The sequence below is a fragment of the Quercus suber genome, unplaced genomic scaffold (genome assembly GCF_002906115.3).
Source record: "Quercus suber isolate HL8 unplaced genomic scaffold, Cork oak 2.0 scaffold_516, whole genome shotgun sequence".
Taxonomy (NCBI): domain Eukaryota; kingdom Viridiplantae; phylum Streptophyta; class Magnoliopsida; order Fagales; family Fagaceae; genus Quercus; species Quercus suber.
Genome location: NW_027069965.1, coordinates 146,470 through 167,633, shown reverse-complemented (window position 1 = coordinate 167,633; position 21,164 = coordinate 146,470). Strand labels below are relative to the sequence as shown.

The 21,164-nt window shown below is 39.8% G+C and overlaps 1 protein-coding gene across 1 annotated transcript; it reads left to right on the top strand.

Annotated features, from left to right (window-relative positions):
* The first annotated feature begins 20,242 nt into the window (after positions 1-20,242).
* LOC112017925 (protein SRC2) lies at positions 20,243-20,878 on the top strand. Its single transcript, XM_024050380.1, has one exon. The coding sequence runs from the start codon at positions 20,243-20,245 to the stop codon at positions 20,876-20,878; it is 636 nt and encodes a 211-aa protein (XP_023906148.1).
* Positions 20,879-21,164: the final 286 nt, after the last annotated feature.

The window sequence follows — 21,164 nt, the reverse complement described above, 5'->3', positions numbered from 1 at the left end:
TCTTTCTCATGTTTTTTTAGTTCAACAAAACGTTTGAATGAAGTCAGAATCAACTGAAGATGTGGTTGGTAAATTTTTGGTTTCCGTTTCTCAATATTGTGAAAATTTTACCTTTGATAGAAGTTATTAATTAGTTTATTAGAAGTGGAATTTTGTTACTATTCCTACCTGAAGGTGAGTCATGAGTGTTTGACGATACGTCTCAGTGAATTTCAGTACATACAGATGATCGCAAATTTACCTTTGATGTGCTTGAATTGTTATAGGAGTGGAAAACAAAAAAAAAAAAAAAAAAAATCTATAGATTGATGGTGTTATTGATTTAGTATTGGTAGACACATATTAATATGTTAGTGTAATTAATTAAAAATTTTGGATAGACACTTGAATTGAAACTTAGCTGAAACAGAAGTTATAGATCCAGTATGTATTCTGTGAAAGCCTATTTGTGTTTAATCTGTGTGACATATTGGTTAGTAGGTAGTCTTGCTGAGTGAACTAGCTTCATGATGTGTCCAGATATATGTATGTATGTAGATATGCACATATTTTCTTACTAATTTGATTGTGTTTCGGTATTAATCTCAGAGGACTTTCTGCACTTATGTTCATCGTGTAAGGTTAGCAGCATGAGCATCTGTGGCCACGTTGTATGTTTGCCCATTTAGATGGGAGATAAGAGTATTGGGAAGGGACAGGCACCCTATTATTTCTTTTGTCCTGGAGATTTAAATGAATCAGAAATTTGATAGGAAGAACGCTTAAAATAACCCTTGATTGTATTTTTCAACCTCCTCCTCCCCCTCCCTTTTTATAATTTTTTTTGAACTAAAGGAGCTCTCCTTTCATTTATTTGTATGGATAGATAATGAACAAAGAAAATCAGAAAAGATTGAGAAACAATAGACTGCCGGTCTTCTCCAACATGCTTGATGATAAAACAGTAAAGCAACAGAGAGGGGAAAAGAGAGGGGAGGGGAGACTGGTACATGGAAGTTGAAGCCTAATGGGGAGTTTGACATTAGGTCGTATTATAACAAATTGCGGGACTCTCCCTCAATTGTCTTTCCTTGGAAAGGAATATGGAAAGTTAAGGCTCCTAGGCGAGTTTCTTTTTTGTTTGGTGTGTAGCTTGGAATAAGATCCTAACGGGTGATAATTTGAGACGATTGAGGGGATTGGATTTTGTAGACTGGTGCATTATGTGCCGGCATTGTGGAGAGACGGTAGACCACTTACTTCTTCATTGTGAGATGGCTTATCGTTTGTGGAGCTTTGTCTTCATAACTTTTGGTTTGTCTTGGGTTATGCCTAGATCGATCCCAAATTTGCTTTTTGGTTGGTGGAATTGGTTGGGGAAGCATTCGTCTCAGATTTGGAACTTAGTTCCGTTATGCATCCTATGGTGTATTTGGAAGGAACGGAATCGCAGGACTTTTGAGGATTTGGATAGTTCAAGTGTTCAGATGATTGCCTCTTTTAGTGGATCTCTTTTGATTGGTCTCGAGCATGGGGACTCACAACTAGTGATTCTCTCCCTTCTTTTCTTAGCTCTCTCTCTCTTTTGTAATTATTTTGTTGTTTGGTTTTATTTTTTGTTTTTTTTTTTTTTCAGTTTTTCTTCTTGTATTTTCTGGGTTTGCTCTATGTTTTTTTCATGCATAGAGTAGCCATTCGTATATATAACATTCTTACTTATCAAAAAAAACTATAGGAACCGAAGGTTGGATGACCTGGAGTTTGTGCTTGATGATTTTAAGGAGATTTATGTTATTGATTCCAAAACAAAATCAATTCCCAGAGCTAAAGTTTTGGCGAGGATATTCGTTTGTGAATATTAGTTTTAAAATTGCAATGATTATTCTTCTTATGCTTCTTGTGGATGTGGAATGGCTATCTACTTCTTTACCTGGAGTTTTGATTTTTTTTTTTTTCCTTTCTTTTTGTTTTGGCCACCTTCTGCTTTTGATGAATCACTTTGCTTAAGCAGTTTAGATGTAGGACCATGTTTCCAAAAAGAAAAATGGTGATGCTTTAGGTTATTGGTGAAAATTTTTAGGTTCTCCCCCCCCCTTCCCCCTTGCCCTCTCCAAAAAAGGATCCCTGAAAAGGAAGTGAAGACNTGGTGAAACTCATTAGAAATTGTGGAAGCGTAAGTCCGTAACAATCATAGGTAGTTATAAAGTCATGATTATGTAATGGAAAAAATAATCTGCTTACCACTAAACGGCATTGACAAACTGGCCCATAATATCATTCTCTTTGGATAGGGTTTGGCTTCATGTCAAATTAAATTATTGCTGCATGTTTTGCATTCTACCTAAAGAACTTGTTGGTATCTTAACATGACATCCTCGCCAATGTCATCACGATATGGTGAAAAAGATTTTACATTTTGTTGTATCTATTAAAGCCACCGAAACAGCCAAACAGGGGACACTATTGTAAAAAAAAAAAAAAAAAACATATCAGAATATATATTTCCAAATCTACACAATAAGCTCATTTTAAATGTTATTGAACTTGCTTTTCAAAGAAAAAAAAAATGTTATTGAATTTGCTCGGACAGTTTAGGCTAAAATCAATGACTTTAATCATGCGTAAAATTAAAAATATAAAAAAAATCAATCAAAATTATTGAAGCAAGAGAGATACCAAAAACCTATGATCATGATAACGACGGCCACAAGATGACGATAATGATAATGTAATAATATCAAATTTTGACTTGTCCACTATATAGAATACAAGAAAGGCCTTGCTCAAATCAAATTGGTTGATGTTTACCGCAACCCTTTTAGGAAACAACTTGTAGTCCTAATCATAATAAGCTACTCCATGATGTTAAAATTTAAATAATAAAAGTAAAACAATAATTTCTCGAGTGTGCTCATGGTTATCCTGATTCCTTACTTGGAAGGTGACTTTCTCCTTATTATCCTGATTCTATACTAATAATAATAATCAAATCATGGTTTTAGGATATTTGTTAATAACCTTAGCGAGTGTGGTATAGCTATAGGAAGCTCTTAAAATTGAAAAGACCCACCATTTCAAACCAAGTGTTAAGAGGTCGTGTGTTCAAGTACTTGTATTGAATCATACTTCATAATATGCAAAAATCATAGCAATGAGGATGAGTTGTGGCACGCCTTGCTATGCACTAATGGTGCCAATTAGGCTTACCAAAAAGTCCAAATAACAATGTACTATGTGACGTAGGGCAATGATTACACATGCGAACCTCCTTTAAAAAAAATATATTAATTTGTTAATAAATTATTTTATGAAAGTTTCGATACAATTTTTTATAGGAAATATAAGAAACTGTAAAAAATTTTAGTTTTTTTTTTCTTTTCCCATAATTTTTTTAAAAAGTATATTATAAACAAATTCCCTTAGAGCATTTATTAAAAAAAATTCATAATTCAAATTTATTATAATAACAACGTATTAGTGCTTGATTAAAACCCTCATTAGATAACCGCTGACAAATATTGACCATAGAATTGGGAACCACCAAAGATTAGGTGAACCACCTTGAGGATTAGTCATTCGTGTCATTATTAACACATTCATATAACTAAGATCACTGGATGGTCTATGCCTCTATGGTCATGGTAATTCAACATTCATTAATTACATCTCCAAAAGTTTCATAGATAACATCTCTGAAAGTGTCATAGACTATTATAAATAGAGTAATGTTACAGATACAAATTATTTTAAAATATTTTTAGAAATTGTTGATCGGGTTTTTTTTAGCATTTTTAAAATACTTATTAGTAAGAAAAAATATGATGTTAGTTATGGGCCCATATTAGAACTAGTAAGAATTTATCATATCAATAGTGTGGGGCCCGTGGACCTGATAGCCTCGGCCCATCGAGTGGCAGGCCCAAGGCCCATGCCGAGGAACACTGGCTATTCAAGGCTAAATTGGGAAAAGCCTTTTTTCTCAATCCACGCCGAGGACCTCCTCATCCTCGGCCTGACAAGGGTGATTTTCGGGAAAGACCAGGCCTAAAGCAAGCTATCACCCTCGCATTTAATGCATTCACCTAACCCCCCTGGCCGCATTAATGGTGATATAACCCCTTGGCAGGGCAACGTTGATCAGAGTGAACCACTCGAGTACTGATAAGGCCTCTGACGGGACAGGGGGCCAGAAGAGAGGCAAGTGAATGATCAACAGATGGAATAAGGAGATAGGAAGATGAAGACTATATAAGGAAAGCAAGTAAAGTAAAAGAGAGAGGAGGAAAAAAGAAAGAAAAGGCTTCCTCGGCCATGGGCCGAGGAGCATCCTCCCAGTTGTATAGAAACTCTAAGTATCTTTTTATAAATGAAAGTTCATGCTTGATGAACGACGGCCAGCGCCTAAACCTTTAACCCACTCTCTATAAATTTATTGTTTGGGCTGGATTGGGCTGAAAACTCATTCACTCAGGGTCAATCCAAACTGAGTCCCTACAATTGGCGCGTCTGTGGAAGGATTAGGGTGCTGGCCGGCGCACCAGGCGGTTGTTCTGGTGTCGTTTTACAGTAGGTTGGCAAAAAAAGAAAAAAATATAGAAGATTTGACAGTAAAAAAAAAAAAAAAAAAAGAGAAAGAAGAATCTTGATATTATTATTTCATAAATAGAAACAGTACAGATTACAATCAAAGGCTCAGGCAGGTGTGCTTCACACACAAATTTACAAGCTAATCCTACCAGCTATTTCTACAATCAGAGGCCCAGGTGGAGCCGCCCTAAGAAAAAACTAACAGGTGGGAAGTGTCAAGCCGTCCCTTTATTGGTATAAAGAGAATGGGAGAGCTTGACAAAAGGCAGAGAAGGGGGAGGGCCATCATGTTTCCAAGCTACCGACAACTCCCTTCTCGGCCAGGCGGAGCTGGAACAAAGAGAGGAGCAGATGCAGGGGTTTCGGGATACCTTCCCCCATGATGTTCCCTTGATTCTCTCCAATCCTCATGAGTGTTGGCCGTTGGAGACGGCAACACTCGAGCACCGCCCGTGAGGTGAATTCGCACGTCTTCTTCGTCGGGGGTACGCTCCGAGGAGAGACATTAGGTACTCTAACAACATCCCTTTGGGCCACCTTGTAGGGCGCCATCGGAGTTACGCCTAGATTCTGCCGCACCGAAAGCCCAGTGGGGGCTGCGGCCATACCGACTTTTGCTAGTTCCAGTCACAATTCCGACGGGGTTGTTAAAAGGGCTTGGGAAGCTGGAAGAATGTGTTTTTTCTGTTTGTGTTGAGAGGTCCATGGATTGTGGGGGAACCATCTCCTCACTTTATATAGGGGATGGGGGTTGGTGAGAATTAATTCATGCAGAATTCGAAAAGAGAATTATCAGCTGGGCTAATAATGAAGCTGCCAATTTCCAAGGAGGCCGTAGACCGTTGGACTCGTGTTAATTCACGAGGACATTAATGAAGGCGCGTTTCGTGCACCGAAGCGTCCAGCGCGGAACACGAATAGACAAAGGGCGCTTCATAAATGAAAAAGATGGGGCCTCGAGCTGGAGGCGAGATCAATGCCACGTGTAAAGATCATAATCTGACCCAAAGAGGAATCATCTCCAGTAAAGCGGTCTGAGGACAAACCTCTGCTTACAGAAAAATAGAAGTGGTAGACAGAGCCAAGGTATTGCATGGTCCTCGGACCCAAGCCTATGGTAAAACTATACACACCATTATACCTGGGTACTAGACAGAACCAAGATCTTGCATGGTCCTCGGACCCAAACCTATGGAGAAACTAGATACTTACAGAAAAATAGAAGTGGTAGATAGAGTCAAGGTATTGCATGGTCCTCGGACCCAAGCCTATGGTAAAACTATACATACCATTATACCTGGGTACTAGACAGAACCAAGGTCTTACATGGTCCTCGGACCCAAACCTATGGGGAAACTAGATACTTACAGAAAAATAGAAGTGATAGACAGAGCCAAGGTATTGCATGGTCTTCGGACCCAAGCCTATGGTAAAACTATACACACCATTATACCTGGGTACTAGACAGAACCAAGGTCTTGTATGGTCCTCGGACCCAAACCTATAGGGAAACTAGATACTTACAGAAAAATAGAAGTGGTAGACAGAGCCAAGGTATTGCATGGTCCTCGGACCCAAGCCTATGATAAAACTATACACACCATTATACCTGGGTACTAGACAGAACCAAGATTTTGTATGCTCTTCGGACCCAAACTTATGGGAAAACTAGATACTTGCAGAAAAATAGAAGTGGTAGACAGAGCCAAGGTATTGCATGGTCCTCGGACCTAAGCCTATGGTAAAACTATACACACCATTATACCTGGGTACTAGACAGAACCAAGATCTTGCATGGTCCTCGGACCCAAACCTATGGGGAAACTAGATACTTACAGAAAAATAGAAGTGGTAGACAGAGCCAAGGTATTGCATGGTCCTCGGACCCAAACCTATGGTAAAACTATACATACCATTATACTTGGGTACTAGACAGAACCAAGGTCTTGCATGGTCCTCGGACCCAAACCTATGGGGAAACTAGATACTTGCAGAAAAATAGAAGTGGTAGACAGAGCCAAGGTATTGCATGGTCTTCGGACCCAAGCCTATGGTAAAACTATACACACCATTATACCTGGGTATTAGACAGAACCAAGGTCTTGCATGGTCCTCGGACCCAAACCTATGGGGAAACTAGATACTTACAGAAAAATAGAAGTGGTAGACAGAGCCAAGGTATTGTATGGTCTTCGGACCCAAGCCTATGGTAAAACTATACATACCATTATACTTGGGTACTAGACAGAACCAAGATCTTGCATGGTCCTCGGACCCAAACTTATGGGGAAACTAGATACTTGCAGAAAAATAGAAGTGATAGACAGAGCCAAGGTATTGCATGGTCTTCGGACCCAAGCCTATGGTAAAACTATACACACCATTATACCTGGGTACTAGACAGAACCAATGTCTTGTATGGTCCTCGGACCCAAACCTATGGGGAAACTAGATACTTACAGAAAAATAGAAGTGGTAGACAGAGCCAAGGTATTGCATGGTCCTCGGACCCAAGCCTATGATAAAACTATACACACCATTATACCTGGGTACTAGACAGAACCAAGGTTTTGCATTGTCTTCGGACCCAAACTTATGGGGAAACTAGATACTTGCAGAAAAATAGAAGTGGTAGACAGAGCCAAGGTATTGCATAGTCCTCGGACCCAAGCCTATGGTAAAACTATACACACCATTATACTTGGGTACTAGACAGAACCAAGGTCTTGCTTGGTCTTCGGACCCAAACTTATGGGGAAACTAGATACTTGCAGAAAAATAGAAGTGGTAGACAGAGCCAAGGTATTGCATGGTTCTCGGACCCAAGCCTATGGTAAAACTATACACACTATTATACCTGGGTACTAGACAGGACCAAGGTCTTGCATGGTCCTCAGACACAAATCTATGGGGAAAGTAGATACTTACAGAAAAATAGAAGTGGTAGACAGAGCCAAGTTATTGCATGGTCCTCGGACCCAAGCCTATGGTAAAACTATACACACCATTATACCTGGGTACTAGACAGAACCAAGGTCTTGCATGGTCCTCAGACCCAAACCTGTAGGGAAACTAGATACTTACAGAAAAATAGAAGTGGTAGACAGAGCCAAGGTATTGCATGGTCCTCGGACCCAAGCCTATGGTAAAACTATACACGCCATTATACCTGGGTACTAGACAGAACCAAGGTATTGCATGGTCCTCAGACCCAAACCTATGGAAAAATAGATACTTATGGAAAAATAGAGGTACTAGACATAACCAGGGTATCGTGTGGTCCTCGGACTCGAACCCATGGAGAAAAATAACTATCTGGAGAAAAACCAAAGTGTTACCTAGAGTTAAGCTATAATACGGTCTTTAGATTTATATTTGAAGGATAACAGATGGTTTCATGAGGCTAACTCCAGAATAGAATACGAATATTGAGCAGAATACAATAGTAAAGCTAATAAAAGAAAAATATCATTAGTTGGAAGCAAAGTATTAAATATTCAGATCAAGTGGAAAGTATGCAACTCCCTTACAACGCCACTGAGGCAAGAAACAAAATGAGATAAATAAATAAAAAATAATAAAAGAGAAAATAAACAAATTTATCCTATGTCGTATACTAGTCTCCTCAACTCAGTAGGCACATTAAGCCAAGAAGTAAATCAAAAGGCTTTGGCCAAGGCCTAAGGGCTTGGTTTCGAAAGATCCGCTGGAGGACTTACCACGTCTTGTGGTATTTCCTGACCCTCGGTTACAACTTCCCCCAACGCTCTCTAGGGCCCAACCTCCTCGAATGGTTGACCAGTTAACGGTGCATCCTCGGCGGTCTTATCGTGACTCTCAACCGCTGGTAATGAGGATCCCTCCTCGGGAGCAGGTGCTGCAACCTCACGAATGGCAATAGGGTAATATACCCTGTCCTCCCTTCTAAGATCAGATGAGGCATCAACCCCTGCTTGGTTGAGGGCTTCATGCCAGGTTTGAGAACAGTAATGCCTGCACACTACAGGAACTTGAGCCCGAAGGGTGGCTTCAGTCTTAGCCACCCCATCTGCGAAAGCATCCTCCTCTGCCTTTTCCACAGAGCGCTCAGCGTCTATTTTTGCAAATACCGCATCGTCTTTGGCTCTCACAGCTTCGTCCCTGGCATACTCGGCAACACCTTTTTCATGGATTACCTTGGTCAACTTCTCCTTTATATAGGTAATGTTCTCTTTGATAGTTTGTAATTGGCCCTCAACGTCTTGCAAGCGATTAGTTTGATCCTCAGCTTGCTTCCTGGCCATGGCTAGGTCAGAGACAGCAGTATCCCTGGCCTTCGTCATTTCTGCCAGATCCTCGATCGCATTTTTTAGGTCAGCCTCAGATCTCTTAAGAGTATTGGCAGCCTCTAAGAACTTGTCACGCTCTTGCGCTAAGGCATTGCTATGGTCATCGACCTCCTCGCCTAACCTGAAAAGAGCCTGGATAGCCTGACAATAAAAACAAGTAACTTCGTAAAGAGAAAGAAAGGTACTAAGCGACAAACTTTGAATAAAGTGAATAGGTGCCAAAGGACCCACCATTCCTAGATACTTCTTAAGGTCGAGGACAACCTCTACCCCAGTCATATTTCTTAGCTCGGCCATGTCAGTGGGAAGAAGAAGAGATTTCTCCAGAGCCTCGGCTACAAGAGCCCCCTCAGCTCCTTGAGATTCCCGCATCGACGCGTTATCCATCAGGGGCTGATCATAGAGCATGGCAGCGGGCAGCCAGGCTTAAACCTCGGACTGCTGGCTGGCCTTCTTACTCTTCTGTTGATCGCCGAGCTTCAGTTGCTTTGGAGGCCTACGAAACCTACCCTCCTCGGGCGAGGAATGGGACTTGCTCCCATCCATTGGCTCCTTACCCTTGGAAAGTCTTTTCCTTTTCGGGTCATGAGACTCGGTAGGAGGGTCTGTTACTGTGGGAGCAGAAGACGACCTAGTTTGCACAGTTAAAATCTGGGGCGGAGGTGTTGGAGGCTGGGGCTACGACTCTTCTGGTCCACCCTTCTTTGAACCGCCTTCGAGTAAGTCAAGAAGATTGGTTTGGGGCTGTCTCTTTAAACCCATCTTGGCTTGAGTACCAACTCTTAGGGACTGGAGATCGGTTTCGGACAAATGAGGGTCTCCTAGATCACCAGAGGGATCCTCGGACTAATCAGCTAGGTTGAACACGCTATATTCGTCCTCAGAGGAACTCAGTTCAACCACCTCCCTTGCCTTCTTAGATAGTCCTTCCTCGGCCACCGTTACTTGTTGGGATGAGGAGGGACCTGCTAGCGGAATGCCTTCAGGTATATAAGACCCCTCAGTAAATGCAAAACCATCTTCCACCACGGTGATCTGCGCAAGCCGAGGGTCACGAGCTCTAATTACGTGCTTCGGGACTGGGAATGATTTCTGAGCTGGGTCGCATCCGAGGATGTGATGAGCAGCTCTGACCTGGTTATCAGTTTCGTTTAGGAAAAGGTCCGACCTAAGAACGGTCTCCAAATCCGCTTTGTTAACCAGATGGAAATGACGTACAAAAGCGTGCGGATCTGTGGCAAGAAAAGTGAAACTCCTATGGTTAGTGAACCAAATCAAATATACAGTTATAAAACTTGAAAATACTGAAACCTAAATTGTCTCCTACTTCGGATGTCCTACCTGGCTCCCCCTCTACTGTTGGGCAATGAAAGCCGTTGTGCCACTCTCTCGACACTATAAGAAAATCTTGAGTCAACCCCCTGTTGGAATCAGGAAAACACTGGATGAGACGAATCCTATCGTCCCTTGTCTTCATATAATACGTCTTACCCCTCAGGTGATAAAGGTTATAGCACCAGTTCACATCGTGGTGAGTTAGTCTCAGCCCCATTTTCTCATTCAAGATATCTACGCACCCTAATATCCTAAACACATTCGCGGCACACTGGGTAGGAGACAGGCGGAAATGCCTAAGATAATTGAGGGTCACCGGCCTCATAGGGATTCTCATCCCTCCCTCTACAAAAGCGAATATTGGGATCACAACTTCACCCTCTCTCCTCTTAAGGTACCACTCCCCTTCTTCACAGTACTTCAGACTCATATTATTGGGTATCCCATAGTCGACAATGAATTTGTTCATCAGCTCGTCGGACTCAACCAATTTCTTAAACTTACCCATCCCCTCAAGGACAGCTAAAAATTCCAGAAGAAGAAAAGAAGGGATAGAACCAAGAAAAATTTGAGGGTCACTAGAAGAAGAAGACTTACAGAAGTATGACGATGCTCTTCAAGAAGAGTACAAGTTGAACTAGACGCAAGTCATACGCATCAATGGTTGTAAGCGCAAAAATGATGAAACCAGGCAGTTCAAACAGGTACTTATACTCCCCCTTAGGTTCCCCAAATGTAACCGCTTGTTTATAAAAGCAAGAGATCATACCGTTGAAAGTGGGGAACGTGGTGCCGCTAAAATTTAATGTGGGCACCCATTAAGTCTTGAAACGCTAAAAACACGCATCAGGCAGTCAAAAAGCCGCCAGCATTAACACGAACCGAAGTGGGGTGACTCGTCTAGAGGGCCTGCAGGTATCAAAACCCTCCTCCCCGTCCGAGGGAACGTGCAGCAGGGTTTTGAGGGGCTATTGTGGGGCTCGTGGACCTGATAGCCTCGGCCCATCGGGTGGCAGGCCCAAGGCCCATGCCGAGGAACACTGGCTATTCAAGGCTAAATTGGGGAAAGCCTTTTTTCCCAATCCACGCCGAGGACCTCCTCATCCTCGGCCTGACAAGGGTGACTTTCGGGAAAGACCAGGCCCAAAACAAGCTGTCACCCTCGCATTTAATGCATTCACCTAACCCCCCTGGCCGCATTAATGGGGATATAACCTCTTGGCAGGGCAACGTTGATCAGAGTGAACCACTCGAGTAATGATAAGGTCTCTGATGGGACAGGCGGCCAGAAGAGAGGCAAGTGAATGATCAACAGATGGAATAAGGAGATAGGAAGATGAAGACTATATAAGGAAAGCAAGTAAAGTAAAAAGGGGGGGGGGGGAAAAAGAAAAGAAAAAGGCTTCCTCGGCCATGGGCCGAGGAGCATCCTCCCAGTTGTATAGAAACTCTAAGTATCTTTTTATAAATGAAAGTTCATGCTTGATGAACGACGGCCAGCGCCTAAACCTTTAACCCACTCTCTATAAATTTATTGTTTGGGCTGGATTGGACTGAAAACTCATTCGTACTCAGGGTCAATCCAAACTGAGTCCCTACAAATAGTTTATAAAAATGCTATAAAATAATTTATAATTGTAGCATTGTTCTTATAAATGGTTGTTTGTCTCAAAACTGGGACGTCATAAGTGATTTTTTTAATTTTTACTGACTCTAGGCCAATCTTAAGATAGACATTTATAAATTGGATAGCAATATTGAATATTGATGCTAACGTTGATGATTATGTTGTAGATAATTTGGTGTAAGGACTGTAAAGAAGTGCGTAATAAGCAATAAGGAAGGATGCAAATAAAATTTTGCAAGATAATATACTTGGAACTTGTAGCAATTAGTCCAAGAGTTCATTTTTAAAGTCAATGATCATGGGATCCACTTAGAAAAGAAAATAAAGAAAAATATGCGTATATTTTTATTATTTGTAAATATCAACATATAATGTACTTGATTAATGATAATACGATCTAGCAATATTTTCACTTTTTATTTTTTTTGTTGAAGTGAAGTGACATTTTCACTAAATTGGTTTTTTTCTTTTCTTTTCATAGATGTTATATGATTTGAAATTTATATAATCTATTTTATGATAATTGATCCATACCATTAAATTAAGACATTAATAGATTTCTTTTTTATGATCATAAAATTCTTATCGAGATCATTTATTCAATATAAAGAGATTTTACTAATTGAATTAACCAAAAAACATTTCTTGATGTTCGGTGTTGACCCATCTGGTGTTGACTCCTGTGCTGATTACTTGTATGATGATGCTAAAGATGAAGAAGCATACTGAAGCATCAATAAGTTTGGGATCTGAAGGGAATGTATATTGGAAAGTGGATTGTCCTTTGTTATGTGGTGGTTGATTTGCTACTTAATTTCGTGTTGTGATAGTCATTTAGAAGGGAATGACTAATGCACACAACTAAGTATACATATAGCAATATTTTACAGGGGAACTCCCAACATTAATTAGTCACATTTTTCAAAGTCATAACTTAAAGTCACAAGTTCCTTTGTAAATTGTATTTTGCATGTACTATATGTGTATACTAAAATGTGTGTAATAGACTCTACCCTTTCTTAAAACATTTTGTAGTAAGCAAGTCATTGCAGGGTGTTCCTAATGTAATGAACTAGTGTTAGGGTGTTGTTTTGTGCTTGCAGCCTTTCTAGCTGCGTGTGACTCTATTTATACAAACTTTCAATTATCTTAATGTTACACTACGTGTATCAGTCTTCCTATTGTTTGTTTTCTTTTGGGGATAATTTTAGTTGTTATGCTTACCATTTATTAATTCTAAGAAATGTACCCTTTGTAGTTTCATTCGGTTCAGTTGCATTAATAATCTCTAAACTAATCTTCAGAGACGTTAGTTCCATTTTTTTAAGTGTTTCCTAGGAAATAGTAAGTATTCATGAATCTTTTAAAATAAGATTGAATGCATTTAGTATTTTCTTATTGAAAGGGAGAAAATACATGCTAGGATGCCTATTGTGATTGTACGGGCCGGCTACAGTCCGCGAGCGTAAGAATGGACGAACCCGTCATTTGCATTGGCCCTTAAGTGGACGGATCTCATGTAGACGGACCTGATATGGACGGATCGGAGAGAGGTGGGCTGGTTAGCCATGGGCCTGTTGGGCCCCTTTAGTGGGAGTATTTCGGCCCATTCTCATAAGGCCCTAAACAGAATCCTTGCGCTACTTGGACTTTAGAAATCTCATATATTTAGTAAAGATCTTCCCTATAAGGAGAAGATCTGTCCATCACGTTTGGGATTCTACAAGAAGAGTCCTATAAGAAAAAGACTTCTGCGCCAAGGAAGAGATGTTAACCCTCTACTACTATAAAAGCCCCAATACCCTCACAAACCAAGGTACGCATTATTTTACCCTCTCTAGCACTCTAGAATTGAGAGAATACTTTTTGACTTGACCTTCGGAGGGTATTTAGCTGGCACCACATGTACCGGTGCCCTTTGATAGGTTTTCTCCTTTGTCTTGTGTAGGTTAACATATGAGCGCGAAGGCATTGTGTGACTCATTGGTGAACTTCTCAACTTCATCACTTATTCTTTAGTTTTTTATGCACATGGAATTTGGAATTTATTTTGATTGATGTTTGGAGACTTTGACAATTAAATTATTGATGATAATTGGATTTGATTTTACTTACTGATTATTTAAGGATAGTTTTTCTTTTTATGTAGTCCTTGCGCAATTGTTAGGTAAAAACTTTGCAAGTGTGCAACTGTTGTCACGTCTAACCTATTGGTTCAGTTGGGGACATGACAATAAATGGCTTAGGGGCACTACAACACAACATAGACACTGGCAAATACATTGGCAAATTGTAAAAATTTGATTAGATTTGATTGTTTAAGTCTATGTTGTATGAACATTTGACGAGACCCATAGTGAATGTTTACCAGATGAAACCCTAATTATACTTTGACTGGTCCTTTTGAGATGTAAGTATAGATGCAGCTACAGCTATACTTGGATCATTATAAAACTCTAAATCACATAGTTAGATCCTCAACAATGAGTTGATGTTGTTTTTTCGTGAGGAGATTTGCGTAGATGGAGCCTAAAGGTTGTTGAACCATTGAACATATAGCCAAGAATAGTGCATAGGCAAAAGAATAGAAGTCTCTTACCTTCCACTTGATGCGTTTCTCTTTCATTTTCTCGGAAGATCACGTAATGAAAAAGTAATGTAATAATATTCATCCATTTACTCTATTTTATAAGTAGAAAAATGCTTGACCATTTACAATATATTGTGAAAAATGCTAGTAATTCAAAACTTTTTGTTTTAAATATAATTATGCCTTCCATCAAAAAGAAAGAAAAAAAAAAAAAAAATCTCTGCCTCTTTGCCAAAGCACACCTTCACAAATCTCAACCGTGCCATCTACAAAGATATTATCAAAGTCTTCTTGAATAACTAAGAACTTTTTTCTTTTGGTTTGACTCTATTTTAGCTTTTTTTTTTTTTTTTTTTGAATAGGCAACTTTCATTCAATTATAAAAATGAAATATCATGAGACAAGGCCGCCACAGCGGGTGGAGGAGAATCCTCAATCCAAACTAAATCCTCCTCTAAATTTCTAGCAAATTGGGCAAGAACATGTGCCACTGTATTCCCTCCCCTCCTAGTTTGATTAGTCCTAGCCCAATTTAACCCCTGTATCAAGTGGCGAATATCATCCACCACGCAGCCAAGAAAGGAATTGTTAGGCAGAGATGAAGAAATAGCTTGAATAACATTAGCATTATCACCCTCAATAATCAATCTTGAAAACCCAGTATCAACGGCAAACTCCAAGGATTTTCTGCAGGCCATCAACTCAGCTTCTTCACTGTTTTCTGCATCTAGTCCGACAGCAGACATTGCAGCCATAACCTCCCCCTTCTCATTTCAAATAATAGTACCTATACCTGTTCTGTTCAGCCCCGAAAACATAGCAGCATCAAAATTTAACTTGTATGCACCCAACGGTGGAGGTTGCCACTGATCAGAAATATTCTGCTCAGTCCGAGCTACTGTCAACTGCACCTGGGCTTGCCGAAATTCCAGAACAAAGTCCTCTGCTCGTTTATTAAGGCATTTAGGATCCTTTAGTTGACCGCCATGCACAAGATAGTTCCGCTGGTTCCAAATAATCCAAGCTTGGATCCAGAACAGTTCCAACTCTTCAAATGTTAACCTGTCCACTAGAAACTCCATTAGTTGAAGAGTATCATGAAAAATAGAGGGACCTTTCTGCAATTTCAAAATGCTACCAGCCCATACGTCTTGCACCGCAGCACATTCCCACAAAGCATGAGTTGTTGTCTCCACCTCCCTAGTACATAGGTGACATTTATCTTCAGTTATGACCCTCCTCCGTGATAGATTGTAGAATGTTGGTAAAATATCATGGTAAGCTCTCCATCCAAATATTTTAACTTTATTTGGAATTTTAAGCTTCCACAATACTGACCAGACTATTTTCCCAGCACAACCACTTGAAGTCTCGGCCCTATCTCCATGAAGTTGAATCTGTCTAGCAAGCTTATATGCGGATTTAACAGAAAACTTACCGCTTCTGTTATGCAGCCAAAAAATTGAATCTGGAATAGATCTTCGACTAAGGGGGATTCTACAAATAGCTCTGGCATCTTCTCTATGAAATAGTCCCATAATCATGTCTTTTCTCCATATATGTAACTCCGGATCAATCAAATCTGATACTGCTAAATCTTCAACCAGCTCATCTCTTGGGTACAGAATTTTATTTGTGGGATGGTTAGGGAGCCACCTATCCCCTACAACACTTATGGAAGCCCCATTACCAACCCTCCAACAAGAACCCAATTTAAGAATAGGCAAAGAAGCCAATATACTTCTCCACACATAGGAGCAACCAGGTGAATCTTTGGCCTCTAGAAAAGAAGACCGAGGGAAATATCTTGCTTTGAAACACCGATAAAGCAAAGAATCATTCGCTTGGATCAAACGCCATCCTTGTTTAGCCAACATGGCCAAATTAAAATCTCTCAAATCTCGAAAGCCCATTCCACCCTCCTTCTTTGAAATTGACAACTTGTCCCACCGCTTCCAATGGATCTTCCTTTCCTCACCGACTTGACCCCACCAGAATCTAGCACACATGCTATTAATTTCATCACATAGTTTCATAGGAAGCTGGAACACACTCATTGTGTAAGTGGGGATAGATTGGGCCACCGCCTTTATCAGAATTTCCTTTTCGGCTCTAGATAACAACATTCCTTTCCACCCTTCCAGCTTCCTCCAAATTCGGTCTTTTAAAAAAGAAAAGGTATGATACTTGGCTCTTCCAATCAATGTAGGCAGCCCTAGATAAGATTCAAATCTCTCCACCTCCTTCACCCCCAGGATCTGCAGCATCTGTTGCCTCTGAATGTCTGTGGTATTACTACTGAAATAAATTGAAGATTTCTCCAGATTCACACATTGCCCTGAAGCCTGTGCATATGTTTGAAGAATTTCCAATACAGCTTGCCCTTCATTCTGTATAGCTTGACAAAATAACAGAGAATCATCAGCAAATAGTAAATTAGTAATTCTGGGTGCTCTTCTACAAATGGAAACCCCTTTAATTCTCCCTTCAATTTTTGCTTTTGCCAACAGAGCTGTAAAGCCTTCTGTGCATAAAAGAAACAAGTATGGTGATAATGGGTCACCTTGTCATAATCCTCTTGATGGGTGTATCATACCATAAAGTTTACCGTTCACCATAATAGAGAAAGTTGGAGTAGTAACACAACTCATCACCCTCTCTATCCACAATGCTGGGAAACCCATCTTTTCCATAATCCCCTTAAGAAACTGCCACTCCACACGATCATAGGCTTTACTAACATCCAATTTCAATGCCAAAGCCCCTTTCTTCCCCTTCTTCCTAGCATGCATTGTATGTAGTGTTTCATATGCCACCAGGACATTATCCGTAATCAATCTCCCTGGTACAAAGGCACTCTGGGTGGGCGATATTATATATGGAAGCACCTGTTTCAATCTGTTTGCCAAAACTTTTGACATAATCTTATAAATCACATTACATAAACTGATAGGTCTAAAATCAGACATTTTATCAGGATTTTTCACTTTAGGAATAAGAACTATGTTTGTGTGATTTATCTCAGATAACATGTGACCATTATTTAAAAAATCCAAGACAGCCATAACAACATCATCACCCACTATGTGCCAAAATTTTTGAAAGAAAAGGGCATTCATACCGTCAGGTCCAGGAGCTTTTGTAGGTCCCATCTGAAATAAGGCCACTCTCACTTCTTCTGGAGTAAACTCCCTAGACAGATCCTCCTGCATTTCTTCAGTCACCATCTGTGGAACAGCATCTAGGCACTCCTCCATCCGGTCACATGCTCCTTCCAGGAATAGGTTTTCAAAATAATCAGAAGCAACTGCCACCACCTCCTCTATTTCTTCCACCCATTGCCCATGGCTATTTTTAATACCCCGGATATGATTCTTTCTCCTTCTTTGTGTAGCCTTGGAATGAAAGAACTTAGTATTTTTATCACCATGCTTCAACCAAGAAATTCTAGACCGTTGGGCCCAATAAATTTCCTGTTTTTGGAGGAGCTCATCCATCTTTTTGTTCAACTCTAAATATTCAGCCTTGCTATCAGAATTCATCTCCTCTTCATTTAATCTGTCCAGCCTCTTCTGAATTTGTTTGATTGCCTCCGCATCTGGAGTTGTTCTTGTCGAACCCCACTTCATTAATTCTGAACCACAGACTTGTATCTTCTTCAATGTTGAAGCCAATCCCTCCTCAACAATCAACTCACTATCCCAGGCCTCCCTTACCGTAGTCTCACAATCCTCCATAAGTAGCCAAGACTCCTCAAATTTAAATCCTCTCTCCCTTCTTTGTGGAACAAAAGATTGAACCTGCAAAAGAATTGGTAAGTGATCCGAAGCATGAGTGGAAAGGTGCAAAACTTTGCTCATTTGAAATTTCCCAATCCATTCTTTATTGGCCACGGCTCTATCCAATCTTATTTTAGTATTTGCCTCACCCGGTCTCCTATTATTCCATGTAAAATGATATCCTGTATAACCCAAATCCTGAAGCTGACAAGACTCCAATGCAGCCCTAAAAGCATCAACCTGTGAATATTGTGGTGGTCTTTTACTTTTCTTCTCAGAGGCATGTAAAAAAGCGTTAAAATCTCCTACAACCAGCCAAGGTCCTTCCAGAAATGTCTTCAAATATTCCAACAATCTCCAAGACTTTTCCTTTTGTTGAGCCTCAGGCCATCCATAGAAATACGTCAAAAACCATCTAAAGCTGTCTTCCTCTGTAACTACAGCCAAAACATGGTTCACCGTGTAGTTTATGACCTCCAATGTGATAGAATTTTTCCATAAAAATGCTAATCCTCCACCCGAATCAGGATGCTTCACAATAACTTTATTCTGGTACGGCAAATTACCATATAATTTTTCAAAACCATCTCTATCCAGTCTAGTCTCCATCAGAAAACAGACTGCGGGAGCTTGTTCCCTCACAATCTTGCGAAAGCTACGACCTGTCCAAGGGTTCCCAAGCCCTTGGCAGTTCCAGCTTAATAGCCTCGTTGCTTCCGGCAAGGGTGGCTGTCCACCCCCGCCGATAAATCTTCTGAAAAACCATCCTCATTGTGTACCTTCCCTCTTTTATGTTCATTCCCATCAACTTGCTCATCAACTTCATCTCTCAAGTTTCTCTTCCCAAGAGTTGGGAGTGTGATTGCACCGGCTAATATTCAAAATGGAAAATAATATGCATTTGTTCTAATGTTTTTCCACACAATTTGTGTAATCTTTTTGGGACTTAAATGAGAGTTTTAATTATGGAAGTTCCTAAACCTCAACACCAGGTTTTAATGTGGGGTGATGGTTTTCATCGTTTAGAGGTTTTCTTAGGTGGAACCATCGAGCTCCAGCTACATTCTTTGGGCATGAATACTTTACATACTATCACCTTGATTGAGAGGTTTGTGTCGTTTTATTTTTGTATTCCGCGTGGAAAAGTAACCTTGTTTTATTTGTAGAATCTATTTCTTTTTTTCCTTTTTTAGTAATGAAGAGGACTTAATAAATAAAAGGCAAAAAAAAAAAAATCATCAACTATAAAATAAATAAATATAAATTGAAGTAAATAGAAATGAAAACGGAAAAAAGGAAAAATAAAGAATGAAAGAGTAGAGAGATCGAAGAGAGTTAGTGTGAGACTATGAGAAGACTTACATTGACTGATAAGGTCTTTTGAAAGGTGGCTAGAAGGTAAAATATTGGAAAATAATGCAAATTAAAAAGGTGAAGTAAAGGAAGCTAACAATAAAAGTGATAGGGTTTTGTGATGACGATGAGTTAGGGAAGAGAAATTTGAATGAAACAATGAAACATGGCCCGTCAATTTCAATTGTGGCGGGCTTTTACAAAAGGTGTTTTACAAATGCTTTTAAAACATTTTTTTAATGAACTATTTTAAAAAAAAATTTATATTACTTTTATTGAAAAAATTTTTTTTTTTTTTCTTTTCCTTTAAAAACTTTTTTGAAATAATTTATTAATGAATTCCTAAACTTTTCCTAATTATAAAATTTCTTGACTAAGTCTGCCATCTACGAAAGATTTTAATTTTTAAAGTGAATAATTTTTAAAGTCTTACTGAATAAGTCTGTCATCTAAATATTAATTAATTATAAAAATCATCTTTGAATGGTTCACTTGGGATACCCTACCAGGAATTTTCCAACCTTATCTCCGTCTTCGTGCACTTATAAGTAGATTATGAGTGATGCTATAAGCCACCTCACATTGCCAAGCCTAACATAATAGCAAACCAGCATATACATTCACTCACACCCATACTCGTCTCTCCAATTAAATTCCACACAACATGAGTTACAGTCCCTTAGAGCTTGTAATTCAGTCCGCTCAGGGATTGAAGTACGTAAATCATGTCAAAAAAATGAAACCTTATGCCGTAGTTTTCATTCGCGACCACAACAATGTCCTCCATTCCTCTGAGAGAAAAACATCGGTTGACTTAGAAGGTGGTTCAAACCCTACATGGAACTTCAACGTTAAGTTCACCATCAACCTTGCTATAGCTCAGGAGAACCATCTTGATTTGGTTATTAAGCTCAAGTCACGACGGAAAAGTCACGGTATAAGGGACAAAGACATTGGTGAAGTCCGCGTGCTCATCTCAGAACTGCTGAAATGCTTTGGTGATGATGCAGCAGAAGATGAAAAACATATGAGTAAAAGCGTTGTGACCTCAGACGGTGAGGCACAAGGAGCACTAGCTTTTTCTTATAAGTTCGGAAGGACTGTGGATCACCCTCCTACCGATCCGAATGTGAAGCAGAGGCCTAAAAGAGGCGCTAATGGCTTCGCAGGTCAATTTTTTGAGGGGTTGGGGAATGGATTAAGCTCTGGTCTAATGGATGCGGTCACTGAGGTGGGCAAGGCGATTCTCGATGATGATGATGACCAGCCTGATGATGATGAAGAAGATGAATATTCTTAAGCCCATATATGCATCTCAAAAGCTATGTATTGGAAAGTGGGTTAATTAGTCTTTCCGCTTTCGTGGTTTGTGCTGTTCATTATAGTGTTGTATTAGTCATTCTATATAAGAATGTCTTCTAGAGATTAGTAATTTAGTAATCGAGTTGCAGTGTGGTGTAATATGTAGTGTTTTCAGTTATGGTGTTGGAAGCTTTTGTAGCTGCGTTAGTCTTTATTTAATCTGTCATGTTGTATTAGTCCTTTTAAAATTCACTATATTAAGTTACTTGGAAGTTTCATTCAAT

Bases quoted from the DNA above. Each gene is read 5' to 3' on its own strand.
- LOC112017925 (XM_024050380.1), top strand. From the start codon at position 20,243: ATGAGTTACAGTCCCTTAGAGCTTGTAATTCAGTCCGCTCAGGGATTG.